General features: G+C 34.6%; 1 protein-coding gene across 13 annotated transcripts in view; it reads right to left on the reverse strand.

Moving 5' to 3' along the window:
* ATRNL1 (attractin like 1) overlaps positions 1 to 15,019 on the reverse strand; it is a 495,684-nt gene that overhangs the window by 362,937 nt on the left and 117,728 nt on the right. For 12 of the 13 annotated variants that reach the window (XR_010832767.1, XR_010832768.1, XR_010832769.1 and 9 more), the window contains exons 16-18: positions 8,352 to 8,565; positions 5,652 to 5,840; positions 883 to 1,101 (exon numbers count right to left, since the gene is read on the reverse strand). Coding sequence is in view for 9 of the 13 variants with exons in the window: in XM_013174611.3 (XP_013030065.3) it covers positions 883 to 1,101; positions 5,652 to 5,840; positions 8,352 to 8,565 (622 nt within the window). In the remaining 4 variants the exon portion in view is untranslated. Of the gene's footprint in view, positions 1 to 882; positions 1,102 to 5,651; positions 5,841 to 8,351; positions 8,566 to 15,019 lie in introns of those variants that run through there. The other variant, XR_007162046.2, reaches the window with a different exon arrangement.

The raw sequence follows: 15,019 nt of genomic DNA on the forward strand, positions 1-15,019 counted from the left end.
AATGCTTGCTGGAAAAATAACACTTCAGCAAAATTACATGATTTATTCTAAAAATAAAAACACAAAATTAAAATAAAAATAAATCAAGATGTCTTTAAAACTGTAATATTTATTGTAAATTACCACTGGAGGTCTGTCCAACTCCACAGTGTGCTGGACATTTGCTCCCACTTCTGCACTGATGCAGCTACCCTGCCTTCAGGATCTGGATGTTTCCATACAGGAGGCACAGCTTCCACCATCTTAAAGCACCTGATGTCTTGCTTACTTTTCCAATCAGCTCAAAAATTAAAATGTTATAACGTATGTCTGCTTTTGTAGTCTTAACATACTATTTACATCTAAGGAGTAAACTAATCTGGAAGCACAGCTCAGACACTTGGCAGCCCCGCAATGCTCTCTCACAGCCATATGAGCCTTGGTGTGAGCAGCTGGGATGCAGGAAGCTCCTGCTCCTGGCCATCAGCAGTTGCCTATAGGTAATTTCTCTGCAACTGCACCCTTTGATGGATACAAAAGATAGAAGAACAAAAAACTGAAGGAAATATAGCTGGATTTCAAAATGTGTAAGGACAAAATGGGTGAGAACTTATTTACAAATAAATGGCAATTTTGATTAAACTATTTGTATTAAATTTCACACACGAATGTGCACAAAACTGAGCACATTTGTGTTCACTAGATAGAGACAGAAAAGAAACTTTAGGAAATATTTTGGAAAAACATCTATCCCATGCAAATATTATCTGTATTCCTCAAAATTAAGACATTACTTTGATGTGTCTAAACAGAGAAACTTTTATTTCATATCATAAGCTCAGGAATGCTACAACCAAAAAATAATTTTAAAAATGGAAGATAAAACATATCAGCAGACTTTACCTGGACACTGGATAAAAGACCACTCATAGTTTTTCTCTTTCGGGCAAAGACTAGCATCGAGTGCCATTTCATTAGAATGCATGCTAACAGGCTTCATCGGTCCTCTTGATGATCCTTCCAAACATTGCCCTTTTCCAGTGTTACTGGGATCATTGCACCATCCACAGCCAGGCTGTTCCAAGCACTGCCCACAGGTCCTCAGTCCAGAGCAGTTTTGAGCTTTATTAGATGGAATACAATATTAATGCAAGTTTTTTGTTTGTTCGTTTTATGTTTAGCTCTTAAAAAAAAAAAGGCTAGATTTATACAACAATTAGAAAGAAGAAATAACTTTGCATCACTATATCGTGCTACAAATTCAAAAGTTTTAGTAACATTTCTAAGACTATCTCCATGTTTCCTTTAAAAGATCACAAAATACACTACAGGTGATTACTACACCATGAACCACCAAAAAACATTTCAGGTAAACAAAGAAAATGAAACAGAAGAGCAATATTACACATCTTCATCTAACTTCAAATCCCATGTTAAATATCTATTTTGTGTTTATATTATTTATACATATTTTATGGAATGCATATTACTAATTTTACTCATGTAAACTGTTCTTCCAACAGGAACACTCCAAAATTCAAGAAAAGGTCAACAATGCAAAAAAGAGAAAAAATGTGGTAATTCAAATTCAAACCAAAATTTGGGCACTAAGTTTTAGGATGATATCTGTTTATTCATCTACAAACATGACTTGGTCTTATCATCTTGAACTTTTGACATAAGCTTGCACAGTAAATGTTTTAAAAAAGGATTGAAATTACAAATCATAATTCAAGATATAGTTCAAACATAATGGTATTAAGAATCTTGTCTTTTACAGTAAATCAGTTGTTTGTTTTTGCATACTAAAATCAAATCTCTAATTATTTTATACTGTACCTTTTAATAAAATAATTACATTTCTCATAAAAATGGTCATCCTCATATTTGAGCAAATCTGTTTAGAACCAAATAAAATTCATATTTTGAAGTTACTGGCATTTCTTATTAATAACAAATTACCAATGTAGTATCTTCAAGAGCGTTGTTAGAGTTAAAAAGGTTAAGCTTTTTATACTACACTCATGTTTAAAAAAACTTCAGCAAGATCCAGAAATAATCTAAGATTATATATAAAGTATTTTAAAGTGTTTTTGTTGTTGTCGTTGGACACTCAAATGGATGCTACACTGTCATAAGTTAAACCTTTAAAATATCTGATGTAATGAACTAGGTAAAGCATGACGACTCAATTATTTGTAATTGTTTTCTTCCCATTAAAAACTCAATTCTTATGCTACTGTTAGGAAAAGGGTAAAGCTAGTTCGGGTCTTGGAGACATTTTTACTTTTTAAAACAGATTTCACTTGTCCTCCTGATGATCCTTCCTAATAATGCTGTGGAGGCATTTTAACTTTTTAAAATTCTTCAAACTAAAAACTCTTAACAATGAAAAAAATACCATATGCAATGACAATTGCCACAGAATCCATAAAAACTTTGAAAATCCATAGGAGAAAGTATAAGAAATATACTTAAGAAAAATAAGAGCGGGAAAGTTTCAGGTGAATTTCTCTGAAAAAAAAAAAAAATAAAAAGGAAAGAAATTCAGGACTAACAAATAAGTAAGCTGAGGTCTACAGAAGGCTAGCTCTCATCACCAGGAAAAAGTAAAACTGTCAAAATAATCTCTTAATACGACCATGAGTCCACAAAATAATTACTTCTTATAAGAAATAAATCTGGTGAGTAATCTCTTATCAGCTGATTTTAAATCAAATTAAATGGATTTTCAGGATTTCCAAAATGACTGATGTTGAAATGATGGGGTTCTGCTAGTACATACACGATTGCATAGCTCCAGTTTAGAATTTAAATTGTAAAAATTATCAAGTAACTTTTACTCCAAATAATGATAGAACTATAAGAACAAGCACCAGACTTAACATTTTTTTTTAAAAAACTGTTCAAGGGTTGGTTCAAAGAAAGGTGCAATCTGAACGTGAAAACAATCACGAACAGAAGAGAAGAATAAAATCTTACAAAAGAAAAGACAATGAACAGAAGCACTTTCTGTGTCTGCATACATATTTCTTTCTGGTTTTATTTTGTTTTGTTGCTTGGTGTGTTTTTTTCGTGGGGGGTGGGGGGACTGGTTGTTTTTAAAGATATAGTTGAATTCCATTCTTCAAGTAGAAACACTGCCCCTTGACAAGGGAACCCCCTTCATTACCTCAGCAGCATTAAGGATAAAGCTACCTAATTTTCACATGATCTAGATTGAAACAGTGTCTGAATCATGTTTCATTTTTACAGTCATTTTCTTGTTTAATGCAAACTCTTCAATGCTTTAAATTCGGGGGGGGGGGGGGGGGGGGGGGGGGGGACAGCCTATTGACCCTGAATCTTGTTTTTCTTTAATTTGTGGAGTAGAAAACATACTCTGATACAAAACTCCCTTTCATAAAGATGAGCCGGCATACAACAAATCCCATTTGGCTTATTTAATATAAAATCTTACAGACTTGACAAAAAACAGCAATTAAATTAAAAACATTTTTTTTTTGTATTCCCCAAACAAAGAGAATCTGCCTGATGTACAAATACCACACAAGCACAGAAACAGAATTACAAGTTCACACTGATGTAATATATGCCATTTTAAAAAGCTAAGCATCACTCACATGGCATTCTGTCAATTTTAACTCCAAATTTTCAATCATCTTATCTTCTGCCACAACTCACTATCAATTTTTTAAGTTGTAAAATTAAGTCCTTTTAGGACAGGAAAAAAGCTTAGTGGACTGTTTAAAGAGTGAAACCTTTATATAATTACGGTATTATTATTTCAAATATACATGGGACAAGAGAATAAGTTTCTGTTATTTATTTTTCAATCAAACAATTGCTGATGACTAGCTTTAGAGGACAAAACCCTATTTCTTGTCCACGCTGAACCGGGACACTAGAAGCTGGATTAATATCTGAATTTTACATTTTACATTTTAGCATGAAATTTTACCAGAACAGGTCAACATTGTACTGGCTATATTTTATGATTACTGCGAATGAAAGAGGAGTCTCAGTTAAGTTAGAAATACAGGCTCTGCAGGTTTCACTATCCTTGGATGATTTCAAATGAAAGAAAAAATTCCCTGTTTTATTTTCCTTTTAAACCAATCCTCTATCCTAAGACTAGAATGTATCAATGGATCCCAGACATGGATCCATGGATTACAGACATGGCAGGACCTTATTTTACTTAATTTCGCCTCTTGGACTTAGGCGAAATAAAAGACCTTTTGTCTTTGTATCCATAATATATTAGATGAAATCATAATCAAATTATGACCCTGAAGCACGTTGCTTCTTCTTGTCCAGCATCATCAACTCTGCCACAATATAACCAAATATAAAATGTTCCAGAGACTATGATATCAAAAGACTCTCATGGAAAGAGAAAGGATGTCAGAAACCACTAGTAAGACTCTCAAAAAAGAGCAATAATGAGACTTTGATGGTCAGCTTCAGGAATCCTATATCTTAAGTTGAAGTCCCACTGGATTAGAGTCCTTTACAGGTGGAAAATATTTTAACCAAGTCTTTAAGGATGGCAATTTGTGAAAATTGTAAGAACTGGTCTTCTGTAGGATGATGTCTGAGGAATTTTTCTAAATAGACCATGACTGAGACGAGAATCTAAAGCATCAGGTAGCTTGCTCAAGTATCTGTGAATTATGGCACTGATACATGCTGGAACTGCATGGAGCTGAATTTAACAAGGTCCAGCCAGTTCAGACTTCAGAAAAAAATTGCATTAGCTGAATAGTACACCGAAAGGCATGTTGAATAGGTTTCTTTTTCTCCTAGAGGCATTGGATAGATTTCTGATGAAATGTGTTTCCAAAAGGGACATTTGGGGAATACATTTGCTGCATAACAAAGAAAGGAAACATTTGTCTTTTATTTCCAAAGGATGAAATGAGCACATCTCAATCTTGTACATTAATACAATCTGACCCAGTCTGATCACATGCGACAAAAGTTTTCTGCGCCTCGTTTTATCTGCTGAATAGTCTACTATTCTTTCTACTTCCAAGGAAAGGGCAAACAGTTTGCAAGAGTTTATAAACTAATTGCAAATTAGAAGAATTTACAGAGGACCTAGACCATTTGTTTTACCTATGTGTTACAGTATTCTCAAGACTATTACTATCGTTATTACATTGTTTTATCTTTGCATTGTAGGAAAATTGACTTCATTGACTCTGCTAACAAAACGTACAGCAGAATCTTAAAAACACTAAACTCAGTTCATCTCCCTAGATGTAATATCTAAGGTCTACACATTATGTCTCCAGTTTTACCAGTATTTCGTTCTAACTCATGGCCATCATTTCATACACCAAAGCTAGTCATAGAAACAAATCACAGTATTTTTATCTAAAAATAATAAACACTTGTTAACTGTCTCATTTAAATATGTCACAGACCATATATCTATAGTCCCTACAATATAGGACTAAATACCTTTCATCATAAAATAATCACCAATATTTCACCTGTATCTAGAAAAATACTTGCACAGTGCTGACAGCTGATATTAGTAGCTCTATTCATCTGAAATTGTTTTTAATCTTTAGTGAATGTGCTAAATCATATAGGTGTTCTTCTGAGTGGACAAAAATTAAATCATTATATTTAATAGGTCAAATGTTCAGTAAGGTACTTACGGGAGCATGTGGCAGTTTGCCATTCTAGACATTGTCCATAGGGGAAGGAGATTATATAGGCGTTTGAATCAACGCATCGTTTAGTACTGCTGCACCACATACATTCCATACCATTACTCGTACAGTTGGAACATGTTGTTCTCAGGGAGCATGGCTTTTTGCATGGTCTTGCATTCTGGTTGGGACTAACTGAAAGACAATCACAAAAAAAAAAAATGTAATTTTGAACATAAATTCAATTTGTGTTTGGTGTTTTTTTGTTTTGTTTGTGGTTTTATTGTTATTATTATTATTATGTTTCATTAGAAATATCCTTTTTCAAATGAAAGATGACTTTGATTTTTAAATAGCCATAAAAAGTTTGGTCCAAACTTGTGGTGAAGTATTTAAATACAATAAACATTTATAGAAATTAAGTAATCCTCAGTATAAATCATACACTAGCTCTAAAATAATTCATTTTAAAAGGATCACAGCAATCTTATCTATATACCAAGATCATAAATTTAATTTTTATTGCCTGCTAAGGTCAGTTTAGTTACTTGCACATATATGATGTAAAATACATATCAAACTTTTGTAACAATTACAGTAATCTATAGATTTCTGGGTCTATTGTTCTTGTTAGTACTACTTACTTACGACTTATTTGTCTCCTAAAATTTTGCACTATAGTGTACATATGAAAGTCACTATAATGCAAAGAGAAAGAAACAAAAGGAACATTATTCAATGCACATCTTTTGTTGTTTTTGTTTTTTTTTTGGTGGTGGTGGTTTTTTGTTGTTGTTGTTGTTTGTTTTTTGTTGTTTTTTTTTTTTTAGGCGGAGACCACATTTTCACTAGGTTAGTAGTGTATGTTAACTCAAGCAGTTGAAACCAAAAGAATTTGCATACTCTGCTCATTTTCTTTGATTTCAAGGTGAGTTCTCAACTCATTCACCGTCTTTTTTTTAGCACTCCCAATCACTAAACCTGGTTTTGGCCTACTTATAAATGCATTCAAGCTGTGATTTGTTCTTAATTATAAATAAAATAATAATTTAAAATGGACAAGAAAAAATCTATCAAAAATCAGCCAAGCTACAAAAGTATTCTCATAAGGTTGAAGTACTTAGACTTCTACTGTCTCTGAAATACCTCAAGAACAAAAACAATAATTAAAAAAACAGATACCATTCACAGATGCACATAATGTTCATGTAACTGGAAAACACCGCATCTTAAAAACATCACTTGTGTTCCACCTAGTGTATCTTTTATATTTTGAGGTCTCTTGAATTATGAATCTTTTATTATCCTGAGAAACATCTGGTAAATAATCATTAACTCAAAACTAACACTGTGAAAAAAAAAATTAATTAATAGGAAATAGAGGTGGCATTAACAACATGTTTACTTTGCAATTACATTACTATTTGGAGTTATTCGTAAGAAAATAAAAGATTGTTAAGATCACTCTTTGGTTATGCAAGTAAAGCATAAGAACTCTGACTATTTCACAGCTAAAATATCAGATTGATAGATTGTGTTATCAACATACAATGGAGCTATTTTCCAGACAATGAAAAAAAACAAATGTTAATAGGAAACATAAAGTGCTTCATGTGCTTAACCACATAGCTATGAAGAGAAACATAGGACAATTAGAGCACGAAAATGTTAATTTGAAGTATAACATGGTTGTTCAGGGTCTAACAGCATGGGTTGATTAGATAGGAGTCATACTTCTTGTTAGCAAATGAAGAATAGCAGATATGAGAAGAATATATTTTAAGAAACCCTGAGAAAGCAAGGTTAAAAAATATCAATATCTATCTTAAAAAAAAAAAAAGTTGGATGCAATTTGTGTTGCTATCTGGACAGTAAGCAACTCCTATAACTCTAGCAGCACACTTTAGCATCCTAAAAGCTATAGAACCTAAAAGTACCCGTAGCAAGCACATATGCAATATGCAATAGATATTGAAAGTGCCAGAATCCAGCTTCTAACCAAATAGAATATTTAGGCTCCTCTGCAGGACTGCTCATGTCCTTGAGTGACTGCAACTCTAGTTGCCTTTGTTGGTTACCTATTTCTACACTGGGGGATCCGAAGAAGGGGAACGTGCTGAGAAAGCTTCCCAGCTTTCCAAGCACTTTGGGTAGACACTAGCGGGCCATCTTACTGACGGACATCAGTCATCCCCTTTTCCAGTTTCTCAAAGTATCAAGAACTGACAAGTGAGTAGCTGCCGCTGTATCCTTTAGAAACAAAGAAACCTAAAAGATGGAACCTAGCATTTTGTGTTTGTTTTTTTTTTTTTTTCAGTCTTTTAGATCATTGAAATGTTTAATGATGTTCAGGGAGATTCAGAAAGAAAAGTTGTTTTAGCAGCATCAGCTTTGTTGAACATCACCCCAGACTCTTCACGCTACAGTGACTGTTGTCACTAACTACTACTGATTTAATGCCACCTTATAAGACTTTTGGTGTCATGCAGGTGTCAAGCCATGTAAGCTAATCTGCAAATAAATATTTGCAAATTAGGAATATTAATCATTATTTAGAGGTGCACATTTTTTAAAAAATATAAACTAAAATCTTGTTTTGTAATTACTTAAATCCAAATTGCCCAATAATCCCTTTTAGCCAAGTGAAAATCCAGACAGCTTGCTAATCATGACAGTAACGGTAACTGAGTACAAGAGATTGCTTACCGACAGGTTTTTCACAGACAAGACCATCTGCCATTGCAGTGCATGGATTCGCTTTCAGACCTGCCACCTCTGCTCTTTCTAGATATGCACAGAAGCCAGAGTCATTTGGCTCTCCAGGAAGCCATTGCAGAGTTGTATTTGTAAAAGGAGACATGTCATCCCATCCCCAGTAGGAGATGTTGATCTTGCGTAAGCCTACCCAAGGTGAAATTTTCTATGAAGCAGAATGAAACAAATGTGAGATAATTAGTTAAACACTGATTAATACTGTTTGATAAAGAGTTAGAAACCTGGTTGAATGCTCATAATGAAACTGTATTCTTTTCCAGTGGCTACTATACTGATTACTAATTGCTAGGCCAATATGGATAATAAAACACACAGAAGTTAGGAGCACTTCACAGAAATCAAAGTTCACGGGAAAAAAATAATAAATATAAATATTCTATTCTTTAAAGTCTGTGCTGCTGATACTGGTCAGCATCTACCAGCAGTTCAGAGTCAGATGAAAGTGGTACATCCACAGTTTCAATGCCAGTAAATACACAATATACCTTTAGTATTGATTTCTCTGCTACCAACAACATTACTACAATAACATTGTAATTACTACAATGCTACAATAAGCATCAATTCTCAAAAAATAATTATGATGGATCAGTAACATCAGATCACGCTAATTCTACTCACTTTTATCATTTCATATGATTTATTCAATTACCTACAGAAAAACAGATTTTGAGGAGCAAAGGCTTTTATCTGCTCCAGGATAAATCTACATATATCTCTCGCTCCGATCCCTGAAAAATCTCAGGATACTGAAGGCACACTTTTCTTCACGTAATCTCTGTTCATAGGCAGCATTCATTAACCCCAGTTTAACCGTAGGGAAGAGAGTTATAGAGAGACCAGGGCTGTGACAGGTATGTGGTGGTAAGTGAATACCACCTGAATACCACAGAGACAAACAACACAAGCATCTATGCCAGACAAAGGACAGATGTTGTCAGCACCAAAGAAGATGTGTTGTGAATTACATTCCAGCTCATTTAATTTACAGGCCAAAGTAGGCAAAACACCACAATATACCTAAATGTAACCTGCCTTGGTTCAAGATCTGTGTGTCATTTCACAAGTGAATCAGGAGTCACTGCCATCATCTCTCAGATCCTTCATCCTTGATCTCACATCCTTCTTTGGCCTCTCAATTTTAATCTTTCAGGGCTCTTAAATTTATACCCGATCAGAGCATTCTTCACCTCTTTCCTCTGCCTCATTAGCAGCAACTGAAAACACGAAGGGTCATTATTGTTTCTTCAGAAATACCACTGTAATTACTTTCAAAAAAAAAAAATATCAGTAGGAATATGATCAGTATTCCTCACCTTCCTAAAAATACATACTGTCCTCTCCCTCTTCTGTCATATTGGTTGGGAGCATGATCAAACAAACCGCTGCAGCATCCAACAGACTTACACATGCAAGAACAGACTTAAATAAATGACTAAGAAATGTTCTAATCCATAAGGAGTGATGCACTCTTGGAGACTCTCAAAGAGCATTAAGAACATCCAGAAAAAGTTCCACCTCCTGCTCTCATGTCTCACTTCTCTATTGGCTTCACAACTTCATTGCTACCCCAGGTGACCAACTTTCAAGGTGTCTGAGAGAGCTCCTAGGTTCTAGGTACTAGAAAGAACACGATGCAGGCAGTGAAAGTAGTATTTGGGCATCCAGAAAGTGACAGAAGAGACATCTGTTTTATTTGTTATTGCCTACATTGCTGTAGATGTACATGGTCCACATGCACTAGAAAACCTTAAATATCTATGCATGTCTCTAGACATCCCATTGTAGAATGCACCCAGGCTTATACAGAATATGTCAAGGGCTTACTCAGTAGGCAGGATATACTGCTGTCAAATGGCCCTGAAACAACCCTGAATGCCCACTTTGGGGCTGAGAAATTCTAGCCAAGAGAATGTTCAACATATTGCTGACAATTTTGATTGCACTGCCAAATAATTTGGCCCCAGCACCAGTATAAAGGAAACAGAAATCATAGTCCAGTTATGGTGAAAAGCATGTCAAGCCAAGAATGAAAACTGACAGGGCAGCAGTGACATTTGGAGGGAAATTTTTCTATTTGAGTAGAAGTGTCTCAGAAACCCTTAAATGACGACCAAGTCACAGGGAGGATCAGGAAAGCCAGAACAGCCTTAGAAGATAAAAGCAGCACCCCTGAAATGAAATACTTCAAATAAAAGTAATGATCGGCTTGTCATCGTACAGCTGTCATCATCATTCTTAACACCAGCAGTATCTGGACAACATACAGCCATTGTGTCAGGTATCTCAAATTCCATATGTACCATCTTTGGCTCTTTGCTCGTATAACACATCTAAATACAGACCTGATCACTGATTAAGATGGTATCAAACATACACCGTTGAACCTTGCAGGCTCACTATGTGGCTTTGGGCATATAGTTAGGATGCCAAAAAACAGATTATCCAAAGCATTCTTTAATGTCTGATTAAAATATGGTAAATAGCTGAGAAGTAGGCCACCAAAATGCTCCAAGGACATGCTTAAAGGAAATATTGCATTATGTGACATGAATTCTGTGATGTGGTAGACTACAGTTGAAGACTGCTGGTGATAGCAGAGTTTACATACTGATAACACCAAGGCTTATCGGCAAAAAATGACTGCTGCTGTGCTGCACAAAAGCCAACAGGGAAAAGCAAAAAGTGAATAGAAAATTCAGGAATTTCCATGTGTCACCTGCAGCCATCATCAATGTGCTGTGACAGACTAATTTCTCCTTAAAGAAAGCATATATCTAGTCCTTATCTGTCAAAGGGATGAAAGGTTCAGTCACACTAGTTCAGAGTTCCTGAAGTACTTGAAACAACTGGGGGACTTCAAAAGGTACAGAATGCAAATGCCAATTCAGTTTCTTCTTCCAGACTTAAGAAATAATAAGAATTACACATCCTTAACTTGAACTCTGCGATTATTTCAAGTAATGAAAAATGGATGTAGGGAACCAAATCCTTTACTTTGAATATCTTGACAAAGATCTTCTAAGAGGAACAGAAGGGAGGGAAATCAGACTAAATGTTCGCTGTGATACAGCTTGCTGATACAAGGTTATACTTTCCAAGCCTCTCAAAATATATTGTTATAAAACCAGGTTGTTAGGGGGAAAAAAAAAAAAGCCACCAGTACAAATCCATTCTTCACTTCAGAAAATGAGTTGCTGACATGAAATCAATTCCAAATGTGTCTTGATTTTCCTCCTAAAGAATACTAGCTTCTTCAGTGGAAAAATCAGATGAGCTTCACTCCACATGTAAGCGGGAAGAAAATTACTCCTCAGAGTTCTGAAGACATTCTTTCTTCCTCAAGGCCTTGAAGCATGTATACTTTCAAGACGTCCAGAAAACACAACCAGGAAACCCACTGCTTGCTGTATTTGTGACTTGGTAAGCTGCTTTGATTCAGAATTGAAGCGGAGCCTGCAACTGAGCAGAATTCATTTCTTTTCCATTTGAAGAAGCAGGAAAAGCTCCAACACATATGTCAACATGTACACACATGAACACATACACATGCAAGACCTCTTCAATAAACTATGACGTGACCTACTTTAGGAAATGGTTCTTATTCAAGACATTTTTGTCCCGCCACACTGGGGTAATCCTTCTGCCCAGCTTCTTACTACAGATGCAGACAATGGGTGAGTGGAAAATACCTCACCTTTTTCTAAACGACTTGACTGTGTCTATCTCACTTTTCAATTACAAAATCTAATGCACGTCACAGTTGCCAATCCACTGTGGACAGAAGTGAATGGAAGCTCCAAAAGCATATCATTTCCCTTTAGAATTTCCCTTAAATACCAAATGTGTGGTCACGGTGTGTTGCACTGGTAAGAATGTCACAACATCATCTGGAGACCTCCACTGTCTGAGCTCAGCAAGACCCATTTCAGCTCTTGCCTCCTAGCAGAATTCATTTAATTTCAACAAAGCTGATATATTTTTCTAGAAGTTGTATTAGAGATTCCTCTTCTCCAAATAAGGTGTAAGAATCCCTTAAAGCAAAGTACACTCTGCAGTGCTCTAGCTTTCAAGAAAAGAATGGATAATCTAGTCCAATTTAGGAGTGTATCTGCCTTCAGTCATTTAGAAGCCAAACAAATGGCACTGAAGCTCTGTTTTACTGCTAGTACTGAGACACTTGGTAAAAACCGTGGTCATTCTGCCCTCTCTTCTTTTGATTAACAAAGCACTAGTGGGCATGCAGGATGGAAGTATGTATTGCTGTTCATAAAGATTTCTGTCTCTCAGAGGTAGTGCAAAAGAGATGTCCTTTCAGATGTCATATACACATATGCACAAGCATTCAAAAAAAGACTACTGAATTTTCAGGGATATAGTGGCTACAAAAAGGTCAGGAGGAAATTTTATTGCTCATGTTCTATCGATATTCAGCTCTAGCACTCTTCTCAGAATATGGAACAATGAGACAGGCAATACCTACTACTTTTTTAGCATATAGAACCTAAAATGTTTTCAGTTGAAATTATTTTCTACCCAGTAGAAGTTAATTGTCATGTTTGCTTTAATAATGTATTTTAAAATCAACCAAAAGATAATACCTTAGTAATTCAAAAAAAAAAAAAGAAAGCATTTAAAATAAATGTTTTACATTTTCATACATTAGCTATCAAAATACTTATCTGAGGTCCTCAATTCCTTAATACTTGAGGAGCCTTATTGCTTGCTACTACTGCTATTAATAAGTAATGGAAAAGCTGTTTTGCACAGGCAACAAACAGCCTAACCATTTGCTCTGACTCATAATCTTAATTTTGAGATTCACAGATGTATCCAAGGAATGATATTCCATTTATGTCTCTAAAATTTTTAGTTTTAAAAGACCATTACTTCCTTAAGCAATGATTTGTCAGTACTTTGGACATCAGCATTAAAGTTTTTTGTTCTCTTGTTGGAAAATCATAAAGAGCTAAAACTGCATTTCATCTACATCATGATACATCCACAAAAAAAATCACCAAAACAAATAGTTTTGTGACTATATAAAACAGATAGTTACTCTTTATAGGTTTTCAAAAATTATTCCAATTACATTGGAGATTTTTTATGTGAAATGAAGAAGTTCATTTAAAAAAGAATACTTAGCAATGCTTCATTGTAGAATTAATAAAATAAATAAATAAAAATCAGGTTCCAGAATATATCTATGAAAACCCTGGTTATACATTACAAACAATTCATATTAAAACCACCTCAGCAACAACCAAGCTTTCCCACATGGCATTACAGCATTCTATGTTAGTTCTCAGAGAAGATATAAAGGAAGAAAGGAGTGGATGAAAAATATCAAGAAATTATCAGTGTATAATTTAGTAAAAAAAAAATTACAGTGAAACAAAGGCAATGCAATATACGGAAGATGATCAACTCTGACTTGGAAAAGCTTGTAATAGGTCTTACTAACCTTGCACTGGGGTATGCAATCAAATATATCTCAAGTACTTGAAAGTTTTATTCCATAGCTTTATCCCACTACATAATCTAAGACTTCAAACCATTCTCTAGAAACTATTCTCCCTTCATCTATTTCTTTCTAGGGCAGCTTTTAAAACTTACAACCAGTCTTAACAAACCATACAATTAGGCTTGAAATACTAGTCAAGAATTATCTATTTTATAGAACTTTATATGCTTTTATATCTTTTACATCATTGGTAAGAACCTTCCAAAACACCTTTTAAGTGAGAAATCAACCTTTGCTCTAAGTTGGAAAAGATTTAGGAATTACTAAACTCAGTGGAAAATGTTTTTTCACTTTATTTTCATCCAACAGGAGCAAAATTGCAATCATACAATACATACCTATAGGATGTCTCGCGTCACCTTGTACTAAAGTCCTATTTAGTTGAATATCAGGCAAGTTTTTAGCCATCATGGGAATTTATTAAGTACTGATCACCACTAACTTCAAAAATGTGCTTTTTTCTTTTTCTTACCCATTGCATTTTTATTTTCTTCTACAGTAGTAATTATGGAACTACATTAGAAAGGAAAATCATGTAACACTAACTACAGAGATGATGCTTCATGTTAATTCTACTGTTTACTCAAAATTAAAGTCAGACTAAGTTGGTTTGAGATCTACTGTGAATACGATCATTTATAATCACGACACATTTCAGGCATTACTGCTGCCTCAGCACAAACTGAATGAGGGTTGAATAATCTGTAAACGACTGAAGTTAGCAAATCTACCTTTACTGAATAGCCAACTACTACTGAGGCTTATAATTCTCCTCTGTTTCATAATCATGGAAATTGCTGAGGAACAATACATTTCTTACCATATATATATATATATATATATGTATCTCCAAGTTTATCCATACCTTTATTTAAGGTTCTTTCATTTTGGATATTAAGTTGTCCTGTAAGTGCTCAGTACGCTTCTGACTTATTTTCCAATGTGTGTGTCATTAGACCTTATTACAAAACTTAAAGTTTTCAAGAAACACTTAAACTCCCTGATCCCTAGGAAAATCATTGCCCTGAAATAAAAACATGTAACTAAACCTTGAAAATACTGTTGTTCCTTAGTG

Source organism: Anser cygnoides, chromosome 7 (assembly GCF_040182565.1).
Source record: "Anser cygnoides isolate HZ-2024a breed goose chromosome 7, Taihu_goose_T2T_genome, whole genome shotgun sequence".
NCBI lineage: Eukaryota > Metazoa > Chordata > Aves > Anseriformes > Anatidae > Anser > Anser cygnoides.